We start from the raw sequence: 13,647 nt of genomic DNA, 5'->3' as shown, positions 1-13,647 counted from the left end.
GCTTCTCTCTTTGATCATCTTTGATCTTACTTCTTGTCCTGCCCTCGGGGGCTTTGGAGAATAGGTTGACCCCCCTCTTCTCTGTGACAGCTCCTCAAATATTGGAAGAGTCAGGTCACCTAGTCCTTCTAGATATATGCAAAGGAGCAGAATAACAAGAATTGGAAGGGACCTTGAAGGTCTTCTAGTCCAACCCCCTCCTCGAGGAATAAACCCTATACCATTTCAGGCCAATGGTTGTCCAATCTCTTCTTTAAAAGTTCTTAAATTCTTTAAGAAGAGCCTCAAAGTTCTTAAATTCTTTAAGAAGAGCCTCAAAGTTCTTAAATTCTTCAAGAAGAGCCTCAAAGTTCTTAAATTCTTCAAGAAGAGCCTCAAAGTTCTTAAATTCTTCAAGAAGAGCCTCAAAGTTCTTAAATTCTTCAAGAAGAGCCTCAAAGTTCTTAAATTCTTCAAGAAGAGCCTCAAAGTTCTTAAATTCTTCAAGAAGAGCCTCAAAGTTCTTAAATTCTATAAGAAGAACCTCAAGGTTCTTAAATTCTTTAAGAAGAGCCTCAAAGTTCTTAAATTCTATAAGAAGAACCTCAAGGTTCTTAAATTCTTTAAGAAGAGCCTCAAAGTTCTTAAATTCTTTAAGAAGAGCCTCAAAGTTCTTAAATTCTTCAAGAAGAGCCTTAAAGTTCTTAAATTCTTCAAGAAGAGCCTCAAAGTTCTTAAATTCTATAAGAAGAACCTCAAGGTTCTTCTTTGTAAGTTGCCAAGGTTGGGAAGCCCAGTTCTAGATCCATAAGGAAGTACCTTGGCCTCATGTTCTCCCTTAATCTGTAATAGTGTTATCTTCAACAATGTTCTCCCTAGATGACAACTTGGGAGACGTGAGAATGAGTCACAAACGTGTCATCTGAACTTTCACAGCCTTTTGAAAACTCCCTGGTGGAATCGAATCGCCCCTTTGGCTCCAGGGTGTTGTCCAATGTCCATAAGATGGAAACACAACCGTGCAAGACCTCCCTCGGTCTACACCTTGTAATGACGCCCAAATAAGTGTCTCCGATAACAACAAACCAAGCCAACTCCGATGACGATCAGCGAGAGAACCAGCAGAGTTGCCAACAAAATCAAAACGGTTGTTTTCTTGAGGTCCTCCCTCTCGCAGTCTTCTGGCCGGACATGGCTCACGTGGACCTCTTCCTCCTCAAACCCCAAACTCCGGGAGAACTGACACTTGACCATGTCTAGATCGGGGATCTCCACCACGGCTTTATGGATCATTTGAGAGAGCCAGACATTCCCACAACAACTCAGTGGATTCCCTACCAGGTAGAGATTCCGTAGGTTTTTCTCCAGAGCTGGAATCTGGCTATTTTTCAAGCTGTTGAAGCTGTTGTTGTGAAGATCTAAGACTTCGAGGACGCAACAGTCTTCTGACCAAGCGGGCAACCAGCTGAGCCGATTGTCCGACAGATTGAGATATCTGAGGTGAGGGAAAAGAGAGAAATCCACGTTCAGGGTGGTGAGTCCGTTCCCGTGTAAATCCAGATATTCCAGCGAGAATTCCAACCCGACCAACGATTGGGCTCCGATCTGAAGCCCCCAGTTCATGGAGACATCCAGTACCCTAAGCTTTGTCCCGAAGAAGTTGTACATGGGTAGGTCCTTCAAACGATTGGCCGAAAGATACAAATATTGAAGTTGGGGAACTCGCACGAACGAGACACAGCCGCGAGGGACGTTAGGGGACAACCGGTGCCTCCCTGCTACTGGATGCATGTCACAGAGGTGGACCTTGTTGTGTCTCAGATCAAGCCACTGGAGATGTGGAAGACCTTGGAAGATATCTGGACGCAGCTCCTGAAGATAGTTGTCTTGGAGGTGGAACTCTTGCAAACCACTCAAGGTGTTGGTGTCCAACAGAAGGTCCTTCAAAGAGTTGCAGCTAAGGTCAAGGACGGACAATGAGGCCAGCTCGTTGGTTGTCCCAAAAGTCTGCAGGCAGTTTTTGCTCAAATTAAGGAACTGGAGGGACAACATGGAGTCAAAGAATTGGCTTGGGATGGATTGGATCTCATTGTAACTCAGGTCCAAGGATAACAGGGCAGGCAAGTAGGGAGGACGGGAATTGTTGGGATATTGAGGCCCATCTTCCCACTGGTAGTCTACGTCGCTATGGGAGTCCACCATTACAAATTGCATGATGTTGTTGGTTAGGTTTAAGTAAGCCAGCTTTTGTCCTTGAGGGAGAACAGGGAAGCGAAGGAGCTTGTTCTGACTCAGGTCAAGCCAGATCAAGTTGAAGTCCTCCTCCGACTGGGCGGAGTGGAAGGACTCGAGGCTGTTCCGACTGAGGTCGAGAACTTCCAACTGCCGGAGGTTGAACTCCACGATGCAAGTGAGGGAGTTCATGGAGAGATCCAGCTTGGAGAGACGCGTCAGGCTCTCAAATGCGCCTTCTTCTATCTCCATAATCATGTTGTTGTGGAGGTTGACTTCCACCAGCTCTGGAGACCCTAGGAACATGCTGTGGGAGAGGTGTATGATGCTGTTTTCCGCCAAGGAAAGGTATTGCAATGAGGGCGCCTGGTGGATGAAATGTTCGGCCATCCCGCTGTAGAGACTGTTGCGAGACAGATCTAGTCTCCTCACTTGGGGTAGTAACCCAACCCACAGATCTTCCTGAGCCAAGAGATAGAGCCGGTTGTTGGCCAAGTTGATGTCCTCCAAGTTCTTCATCTCCGCGAAGATCCCAGGCTTGACAAATCCGATCAGGTTGGAACTTAAGTCCAAGTGACGCAGGGAAGCGAAGAAGGTCAGGGGACTCTCGGTGACGTTTCGAATCTTATTTCCGGAGAGGTCGATTTTAGACACGTCCGGCTGAAGCTCCGGAGGCACCTGGTGAAGATCCAAGTTTCGACACAACGCCTCGAAGTTTCTCTGTAGGAAAGAAGAGAATGGGGAGGGGGAATCAAAATCGTGATGATATTCACACCGGAGAAGAACATTCGCAGATCAATTCTGTATACAGTACAATACAATAGCAGAGTTGGAAGGGACCTTGGAGGTCTTCTAGTCCAACCCCCTGCCTAGGCAGGAAACCCTATACCGTTTCAGGCAAATGGCTATCCAACATCTTCTTAAAGACTTCCAGTGTTGGGGCATTCACAACTTCTGGAGGCAACTTCTGTTCCACTGATTGATTGTTCTCACTGTCAGGAAATTTCTCCTCAGTTCTAAGTTGCTTCTCTCATTGATTAGTTTTCACCCATTGCTTCTTGTACGCTCTATACGCTAGAAGAGTTTTATTCACAGGACCCGAACTCACCATGTGCTATCATTTATTTGTTATGTAATGAATTGTACGCCGCCCCGAGTCCCTTGGTGGAGAGGGAGCGGCCTATAAATTGGATTAATAATAATAAAATAAAAAATAAATGTCTAATATGGATGTTTTGCTAATTGGTCCCTCTGCATTAACAGGATAATGGAGTTGGACGGGACCTTGGAGGTCTTCTAGTCCAACCCCCTGCTCAAGCAGGAAACCCTAGACTAGGGGTCGGCAAACTTAAACGCTCAAAGAGCCATTTGGACCCACAGAAAAGAAAACGCCGGGAGCCACAAAGGTCCTAACCGGAAGCCCCCCGTTCAATTCTGGAGCTGACCGGAAGTTCAGTTTCCCCACCATAGAGTCTCCTCCTAGCACGGCGTACTTTTTCCTCTACCTGTCCTAACCGAAAGCCCTATCAATTGTGGAGACAACTGGAAAACCCTCCCCTGGCCGTAGAGTGGGGAACGGGTCCAAATGTCTCTTTGAGTGTTTAAGTTTGCCAACCTCTGACCTAACCCATAATAACTTTCCAATGTAAACTGCAGACGGCCCTCAACTTACAACCATTCATTTAGCAACCGTTCAAAGTTACACCGACACTGAAAAAAGCGACGTAGGGCCCGTCCTCACACTTATGGCCATTTGCAGCCTTCAGCTGGTTTCCAACAATCCAGGTCAATGGGGAAAGCTGGATTTATTTAACAACCGTCAGGTTCACTTAACAACCGCCGTGATTTGCTTAGCAAAGTGGGCAAAAGAAGAAGGTTGGGTGCGATTCACTTAGCAAACCACCGTACAAAGCGATTGAAATTCTGGTCCCCATTGCGGTCGTACGTTGAGGACTACCCATGTTTCCTGCCTGGCACCAGATTGTCCTCTTGTCCACCCGGAGGCTCCTTCTGAACTTCTCCTCCGTTTGTCCAGACTTCCCTTCCTCTTTGGCTTTTGTTCTTGGAGACCAATATAGCTCCTTGGGGGCGGGTGGGGGGGGGAGAGGGGGCTCCAGTCTATTAAGGGCATTCCCAGAGGGGAGCAGAAAGAATGCCGAAAGGAAACAGGATGTCTCCTGTTTACAGGGACTGCAGCTCCACAGGAAGTCTCCAATTTGGCAATGTTAGATATATATGTGTGTGTCTGTCTGTCTCTCTCTCTGTTGATCTAACATAACTATTACACATCTATCATCTATATCATCTATCTCTCTGTCTGTCTATCTATCTATCATTTGTTTGTTTGTTTGTCTGTCTGTCTGTCTATCCATCATCTGTCTGCCTGCCTGTCTATCCATCCATCCATCCATTCATCTATCCAACTAGTTAGCTAGCTATCTCTCTCTGTCTCATGTCTCACTCTCTCTCTCTCTCTGATCTATCATTTAACTATTACCCATCTGTCACCTCTGTTATCTATCTGTTTGTCTATTATCTATCATCCATCTTATCTATTATATCTAGCTATCTATATCTACCTACCTACCTACTTACCTACCTATCTAGCTAATCTATCTATCTATCTATCTATCTATCTATCTATCTATCTATCTATCTATCTATCTATCTCTCTCTTATCTATCATCCATCTATCTTATCTATTTTATCTATATCTACCTACCTACCTACCTATCTAGCTAATCTATCTATCTATCTATCTATCTATCTATCTATCTATCTATCTATCTATCTATCTATCATCTATCATCCATCTATCTTATCTATTTTATCTATATCTACCTACCTACCTACCTATCTAGCTAATCTATCTATCTATCTATCTATCTATCTATCTATCTATCTATCATCTATCTATCTATCTATCTATCTATCTATCTATCTATCTATCTCTCTAGCTAGCTAGCTAGCTAGCTAGCTAGCTTATCTATCTATCTATCTATCTATCTATCATCTATCTATCTATCTCTTATCTATCATCCATCTATCTTATCTATTTTATCTATCTATCTATCTATCTATCTATCTATCTATCTATCTATCTATCATCCATCTATCTTATCTATTTTATCTATATCTACCTACCTACCTACTTATCTAGCTAATCTATCTATCTATCTATCTATCTATCTATCTATCTATCTATCTATCTATCTATCTATCTCTTATCTATCATCCATCTATCTTATCTATTTTATCTATCTATCTATCTATCTATCTATCTATCTATCTATCTATCTATCTATCTAAATCTACCTACCTACCTATCTAGCTAATCTATCTATCTATCCATCCATCCATCCATCCATCCATCCATCCATCCATCCATCGCGGAGCAGCCTCCTTGTCACAACAAAACCCCTTTTTATGAAGCTCATGTGAATTCCTCTCATTCACATCCAGCAAAGTCCCAGCAAACAGTCTTTCAAGGGTGAATTTACAACCATAAACTTATCAGGCTTGGAGAGATGCCAGGCCGAGATCTTCCAAACACAATGGCTGTACCAGAAAATATTTGGCAAGGAGTCTCTGAGAGTCACGAACAAATCTTCATACTAATGAAGCGAACTAATTGTCTCCTGCAAACTCCACTCCCCTTTCGCTCCTCTTTATTCTGTCTGGGAGGGGCCGTTCACTCTCCACCTGTGGCCTTACTCCCGAGTCAACCCCTGTTTTTTAGCTGTTCCTTTTGTCTGGCAACTCTGTGCATGCGCACACTGGGAACAGGCTCCAGTTGTTCTTCTGCTTCACTGATGTCTGACTCCGGAGGCAGCTGATAACTGGCATACGGCTTTGACCCCCTCTCTGCCTCCGACACAGAGCCCTCATCAGAGCCTTCCCCAGACTCCAGGACTGGCCCATCTTCCTCCCCAACCTCCTCACTATCCGAATCTGCCAGCCGCTTCGCTGGCCACTGGCGAGCCACAGCATCTTGCCCTGCTCATTGGCAAGGGAAGAAAAATGCTCTGTGGCCCATTATCTGGACAGCATAAGACCATAAGAAGAGATCCTGTGATTTCGCTTTTCCTGGATTGCATCATTGCAGTGATGTCGGACAGTGGAATTGCTCTGTTTGCTAAAGATAGGAAACAAGAATTGTTGATTCTGGATTCCCAGAGCAGAAACTGCACAAAAGCCAAAGGCTTTAATCCAAATGTTGCATCAGCTGTAATTTAGCAGAGAGCCTTCAATCACTTTTTGGCTGGCATTCGCTTAACCAGTTCAGTGAACAGCCTTGCAGCTGCTTTCAATTCATGTTGTTGTTAGTTGCGAAGTCATGTCTGACCCATCGCAACTCCATGGACCACGTTCCTCCAGGCCTTCCTGTCCTCTACCATCCTCTGGAGTCCATTGAAGCTCAAGCCGACTGCTTCAGTGACTCCATCCAGCCACCTCCTTCTCTGTCGCCCCCTTCTTCTTCTGCCCTCCATTGTTCCCAGCATGAGGCTCTTCTCCAGGGAATCCTCATTAGGTGATATTAGATGGTATTAAGTGGAATTTCAATTCATACCATGTGCTAAACCTGGTTAGGAATAGAATAGAATAGAATAGAATGGAATGGAATGGAATGGAATAGAAATAATGGAATGGAATAGAGTAGAGTAGAGTAGAATAGAATATAGAAATAGGAATAGAATAGAATAGAATATAGAAATGGAAATAGAATAGAATATAGAAATGGAAATAGAATAGAATGGAATATAGAAATAGAATAGAATAGAATATAGAAATGGAAATTAGAATAGAATATAGAAATAGAAATAGAATAGAATATAGAAATGGAAATGAATGGAATGGAATGCAATAGAATATAGAAATAGAATAAATGGAATGGAATGGAATAGAGTACAGTAGAATAGAATATAGAAATAGAATAGAATAGAATATAGAAATAGAATAGAATATAGAAATAGAATAGAATAGAATAGAATATAGAAATGGAAATGGAAATAGAATAGAATATAGAAATAGAAATGAATGGAATGGAATGGAATAGAGTACAGTAGAATAGAATATAGAAATAGAATAGAATAGAATAGAATATAGAAATGGAAATGGAAATAGAATAGAATATAGAAATAGAATAGAATAGAATATAGAAATAGAAATAGAATAGAATAGAATAGAATATAGAAATGGAAATGGAAATAGAATAGAATAGAATATAGAAATAGAAATGAATAGAATGGAATGGAATAGAATATAGAAATAGAATAAATGGAATGGAATGGAATAGAGTACAGTAGAATAGAATATAGAAATAGAATAGAATAGAATATAGAAATAGAATAGAATATAGAAATAGAATAGAATATAGAAATAGAATAGAATAGAATATAGAAATAGAATAGAATATAGAAATAGAATAGAATAGAATATAGAAATAGAATAGAATAGAATAGAATAGAATATAGAAATAGAATAGAATAGAATAGAATAGAATATAGAAATGGAAATGGAAATAGAATAGAATAGAATATAGAAATAGAAATGAATGGAATGGAATGGAATAGAATATAGAAATAGAATAGAATAGAATGGAATGGAATGGAATGGAATAGAATATAGAAATAGAATAGAATAGAATATAGAAATGGAAATGGAAATAGAATAGAATAGAATATAGAAATAGAAATGAATGGAATGGAATGGAATAGAATATAGAAATAGAATAGAATAGAATATAGAAATGGAAATGGAAATAGAATAGAATAGAATATAGAAATAGAAATGAATGGAATGGAATAGAATATAGAAATAGAATGGAATGGAATAGAATAGAATAGAATAGAATAGAATAGAATAGAATAGAATAGAATAGGAGCTGAACTTTTTCCAAAGTCTCAACACCTTTTTTGCAGTGTGGTGACCAAAATTGGTCGCAGTATTCCAGGTGTGGCCTTACTAGGGTTTTATAAAGCGGTACTAATCCTTCACGTGATTTTCATTCTGTGTCTCTGTTTACACAACTCAGTCATAGCCCCTGTGGCTTGTTTTACAACGTGGATGTTATTGGCCAACGCAGGCATTTGGCTCGCTTAGGATTCAGTTTAGGGCACGAATCCAGACGATGGGTGAAATTCACGGGGCCAAATTAAACCAATTGACCATTTGTGGCAAGAAAGGATGGCAAAATGGGGCAAACTCACTTAACCCTCAACAACTGTCTCACTTAGCGACAGAAATTTTGGGCACAATTGTGGTCATACGTCGAGGACTACCTGCTACAAAGGGGGTTTTCCTTGTGTTTTTTTTTCTCAGCTAACCCAAGCTAACCTTACCATTTTGCAGGGAGGAGATACGATGGGTCGATACGTTGAGATGCCACCATTGAGGACCGCCCAGAAGAGGAAGAGATAAAATTTCATGGTTTCTAAAGAAAGGGAGAAAGGAGCAGTGGTTAGAGATCAAACAGTTCATGGGAAACACTGGTGTAAAAGTCGATCTTGGGTGAATGTAAACAGCTGGCACAAACAGTGGGAATTTCACCAGTCTTTGGCAGCCTCGACACCCAGCTGCAGCCAGATGGGGACTGTCAAGAAATGCAAGGCTTTATTTTGAGCTGTTATTTCTAGGGATTAGACCTCTATGTCCCATCTCAGTCGCTTTTTAAAAACTTCTAAAACTTTCCTGGCAGGTTTTTTTTCTAGCTTTGTCCATCTCTCTCTTCCTAGCAAAAAGTACCTTGAAGTATTTCTCAATGTGAGGCACTTTAAGACCTCTGGACTTCAACTCCCAGAATTCCCCAGCTGGCAAGATCTTAAAGGGGCCGAAGTTAAGAATCATTGCTTTATTGGTTTCCTTTTAGTTTTTTAAAAAGTTTGCTAGCAACTTCTATGTGGAACCGATTACCTCCATTTTCTGGAAGATACCTAGATAATTCTACTTGGGGACTGTCCCAGATGAGGGTTATGGGGCCGAGAGAACTGCACATTTGGAAATCAATAGATTAGGAACACTAGATCAGTTTTTCAACCTAAAGGAGGGGAGTGAGGGAGGGAGAAGAAAGAGGAGGAGGAAGGAAGGGAAACAGAGAGGGAAGATAGTGAGGAGGGAGGGAGGGAGAAAAGGCAAGAAGGAAGGAAGGAAGGAAGGAAGGAAGGAAGGAAGGAAGGAAGGAAGGAAGGAAGGAGATGATGCGGGACAGAGAAAAGAGGGGAGGGAGGGAGGGAAGGGGAAGGAAGGAAAAATGGAAGGGAGGGAGGGAGGAAAGAAGGAAGGACATGATGGGGGACAAAAAAGGGAGGGAGGGAGGGGGGAAAGAAGGAAGGAGGGAAGGAAGGAAGGAAGGAAGGAAGGAAAGAGATTGTGTGGAACAGAGAAAAGAGGGGAAGATGGGAGGAAAAGAGGAAGGAAGGAGATGGTGGGGGACAGAGAAAAGAGGAAAAAGAGAAAATTAGGAAGGAAAATGGAAGGGTGGGAGAAAAGAAGGAAGGAAGGAAGGAAGGAAGGAAGGATGGACATGAGGGGGGACAGAGAAAAGGGAGGGAGGGAGGAAGAAAGGAAGGAAGGAAATGAAAGAGGAAGGAAGGAAAAATGGAAGAGACAGAAAGGAAGGGAAGGAAGGAAGGAAGGAAGGAAGGAAGGAAGGAAGGAAGGAAGGAAGGAAGGAGATGATGGGGGACAGAGAAAAGAGGGAAGGGAGGGAGGGAAGGGAAAGGAAGGAAGGAAAAATGGAAGGGACGGAGGGAGGAAGAAGAGGGTGGGAAGAAGGAGGAAGAAAGTAAGGAGGAAGAAAGATGAAAAAGGAGGGATGAAGGAAGGAAAGCAGGGACAGAGAGACAAAGGAAGAAAGAAATATCCTAACCATGCTATAGGGGCCCAGTTGTCTCATCCTGTGGATTTTATGGGGTGACCCAGAAGAGACGAGTGGGGCTGCCTGTTGACCTTCGGCTTTCGGGGTCTACGGGAGGCCTTATTCCCCCAAGACTCTTCAAAGGAGCCAACGGACAAAAAGAAGAGGACAGCTCTTCAATCATTCTGCCGGAAGAGAGACCAGTAGGAGAGGAGGGTCCCCCCCCCTCCCGCCCCATGGCTGGTGTGGCCCAGCTGACAAACCCCAAATTGTGAGCAGAGAATTTGACCCATCCAGGGCATCCATTCAAAGCAGCTTGGTGAACGTAACCCGCAAGGAGGATTGATTTAGGGAACGGATTTAGTAGTAGCCTTTGGTGGGACAACGTTGGTTTCGTTAATGGGACTTTAGTCAATTTATCTGATCAGGTTGGAATTTGGTGCTCATGAAACAGAGAAGAATTATTGCCCTCGATTAGTTTCCACCCATTGCTTCTTGTCCTGCCCTCAGGGGCTTTGGAGAATAGCTTGACTCCCTCTTCTTTGGGGCAGCCCCTGAGGGTTCCAATATCAAAGAAGAAGGAGAAGGAGAAGGAGAAGAAGAAGAAGAAGCAATGGGTGGAAACTAATCAAGGAGAGAAGCAACTTAGAACTGAGGAGAAATTTCCTGACTGTAAGAGCAACGAATCAGCGGAACAGCTTGCCTCCAGAAGTTGTGAATGCTCCAACACTGGAGGTTTTTAAGAAGATATTGGACAAATATTTGTATGAAATAGTATAGGGTTTCCTGTCTAAGCAGGAGGTTGGACTAGAAGACCTCCAAGGTCCCTTCCAGCTCTTCTCTTCTCTTCTAATTATTATTCTATTCTATATTCCTATTCTATTCTAATTATTATTCTATTCTATATTCCTATTCTATTCTAATTATTATTCTATTCTATATTCCTATTCTATTCTAATTATTATTCTATTCTATATTCCTATTCTATTCTAATTATTATTCTATTCTATATTCCTATTCTATTCTAATTATTATTCTATTCTAACTATTATTCTATTCTATATTCCTATTCTATTCTAATTATTATTCTATTCTATATTCCTATTCTATTCTATATTCCTATTCCTATCCTATTCTCTATGCTATGCTGTGCTATTCTATTCTATTCTATTCTATTCTATTCTATTCTATTCTATTCTATTCTATTCTTAATTCCCCTCTTGGCAGTCTCTAACTAAACCTGGTGAAAAATAGCTGGGATGGATCGGTTTTCTTAGTCAAGCTTGCAATTTTTGCCAGTTTTCCGGTCTACCTTAGGAAGAGAAGAAGAAAAGTGACTTCCCCATTGACCTTGCTTGCCAGAAGGTTGCAAAAGGGGTGACATGAAAATTCAGATGCATGGCAATTGACTCATAGTTATGACGGTCGCAAGTGTCCCTGTGATTCCCGTTGGCAGCCTTCTGCCAAGCAAAATCAAGGGGGAAGCCAGACTCTCTTTACAAACGTGTGACTTTCTTAACATGCTGCGGCAAGAAAAGTCGTAAAATGGGGCAAAACTCACTTAACAACAGTCTCGCTGAGCAACATAAATTCGAGGCTCAGTTGTGGTTAGCTGTGGGACGCAGTAGCTCAGTGGCTAAGACGATGAGCTTGTCGATCAGAAACTTACTGAACAACATACGTTTTAGGCTCAATTATGGTCATAAGACGAGGACTACCTGTATACCAGGGTGTCCAAATTTAGCAACTTTAAGACTTGCGAACTTCAACTCCCAGAATTCTTCAGCCAGCTAGCTGAGGAATTCTGAGAGTTGAAGTCCGCAAATCATAAAGTTGATAAGTTGGAAACCTATGAACTATATCAGAGGTCTTCAAACTTGGCAGCTTTAAGACTTGTGGACTTCAACTCCCAGAATTCCCATTTTTTTCCCATAGATATTTCTCTCTCTGGGCACAATGAGAATATATCTCTGCTGAACAAAACTCTGCATTGGCGACAGGAAGGGCATCTGGCCAGGAAACACTCAGCTCCATTCCGTTGCCCCAATTCCACCTTGCAAGGAATTATGGCAGAGGTCTTCAAACTTGGCAACTTTAAGACTTGTGGGCTTCAACTCCCAGAATTCTGGGAGTTGAAGTCCACAAGTCTGAAAGTTGCCAAGTTTGGGAACCCCTAAATTATATGATACTATTCTGAATCCAGTTTAGATTGCTGTATAGTTTGCATCACCTATGGAAGACATTCAGGATGTATTCTGCCAATAGTTCTTACTTTAATGCATAGCTCCTTTAGTTACTTATAAGTATAAGTAACATAAGTAACTTAAGAGCATAAGTAACTTTTTTTTTTATTAAGGTACTCTGGAATAAAAGGACAGCGCCTTAAAGGGAAGGCATAATGTCTCCCATTGCGGGGTTGTCATAGAGAATAGGTGATTGACATGTTCTCCAAAGCACCTGAGGTCAAGAAACAATGGATGGAAACTAATCAAGGCGAGAAGCAACCTAGAACTAAGGAGAAATTTCCTGACAGTGAGAACAATTAATCGGTGGAACAGAAATTGTCTCCAGAGGTTTTGAGTGCTCCATTCCTGGAGGTTTTCGAAAAAATAGACTGGACAACCATTTGATGGGATGGTGTAGAAGGTCTGCCTTGAGCCAGAGGGTTGGACTAGATGACCTCTGAGGTCCCTTACAACCCTAGGATTCTATGTTCAAAAAAGAAGAGAAGAAACACGCCAAGGGATCCTGAACAAATATCCCAGAACCAATGCTCCAATGCCATTGAATGGAACTTACTTAGGAGTTGGTGACGTGAGAAAGCAAACACTTAAGTCGATATCAATCAGAATAACGCTGGAAGGGACCTTGGAGGTCTTCTAGTCCAACCCCCTGCTTAAGCAGGAGACCCTATGTCATTCCAGACAATTGGCCGCCCAGTCTCTTCTTAAAAGCCTCCAGTGAACGAAGCACACACAACTTCTAGTGGCGAGCTGTTCCACTGGTGAATCGTCCTCTATGAAACTTTCTTCTTAATTCCAGGTTGCTTCTCTCCTTCATGCGTTTCCATCCCGTTGTTTCTTGTCTTGCCTTCTGGCACTTTGGAAAATAAATCCCTCGTTACGATGGGGCAACGAGGGTGAGGAAAAACAAGCTTGCAAACAGTCTCATTTCTACTCTATCATGTTCTAATCCCCCACCCACCCATTTTCCTCCTGATAAGGAAAAACAACAACGACCGCAGCTATCTCAATTACTGCAATTCCCAGATCAAAAAGATCAGGCAGAAGTTTTCAAAAAAAAAATGTTCCAGCAGCATCTGGTTACATTTTCCTCTTCCCCCAAATCACACACAGACACAACACAACAGCCCCCATCCCACAGGGAGGCAAATCTTGGGGTACCCACCTAATTCTGCAGCACAAGGCTTGATGGCTTTGCCGGGGGGTCTGTCCACCGCTTTCTAATTTTCTCCTTTTCCAGATGGTCCAGCTGGATCAAGGCGTGAGAAGTTTCTCCTTGGGGAGGCGGGTGGGTGGGTGGGAATGGGCTGGACTTGCTGACCAGCAGCCGTCCAAAGG

The 13,647-nt window shown here is 42.3% G+C and overlaps 1 protein-coding gene across 1 annotated transcript; it reads right to left on the bottom strand.

The window, feature by feature from the left end:
• Window positions 1-592: 592 nt before the first annotated feature.
• On the bottom strand, window positions 593-13,647 carry LOC309390527 (transforming growth factor beta activator LRRC32-like). Its single transcript, XM_081949936.1, has 3 exons — window positions 13,475-13,647; window positions 8,553-8,644; window positions 593-2,931 (listed from the first exon to the last, which is right to left on the bottom strand). The coding sequence occupies exons 2-3, from the start codon at window positions 8,637-8,639 to the stop codon at window positions 1,018-1,020; spliced, it is 2,001 nt and encodes a 666-aa protein (XP_081806062.1). The 5' UTR covers window positions 8,640-8,644; window positions 13,475-13,647; the 3' UTR covers window positions 593-1,017.

This window comes from Natrix helvetica (assembly GCF_964273705.1).
Source record: "Natrix helvetica genome assembly, chromosome: 4".
In the NCBI taxonomy this organism is placed as follows: domain Eukaryota; kingdom Metazoa; phylum Chordata; class Lepidosauria; order Squamata; family Natricidae; genus Natrix; species Natrix helvetica.
Note: the sequence above shows the minus strand (reverse complement) of the source record. Positions and strands in the feature narration are given on the sequence as shown.

What these genes read in the sequence shown, in the direction of transcription:
- LOC309390527 (XM_081949936.1), bottom strand. Translation starts at nt 8,639, where the DNA reads ATGAAATTTTATCTCTTCCTCTTCTGGGCGGTCCTCAATGGTGGCATC. An exon ending in TATCTCCTCCCTGCAAAATG is followed by an intron (nt 2,932 to 8,552) that starts GTAAGGTTAGCT and finishes TCTTTCCTACAG; the next exon opens with AGAAACTTCGAGGCGTTGTG.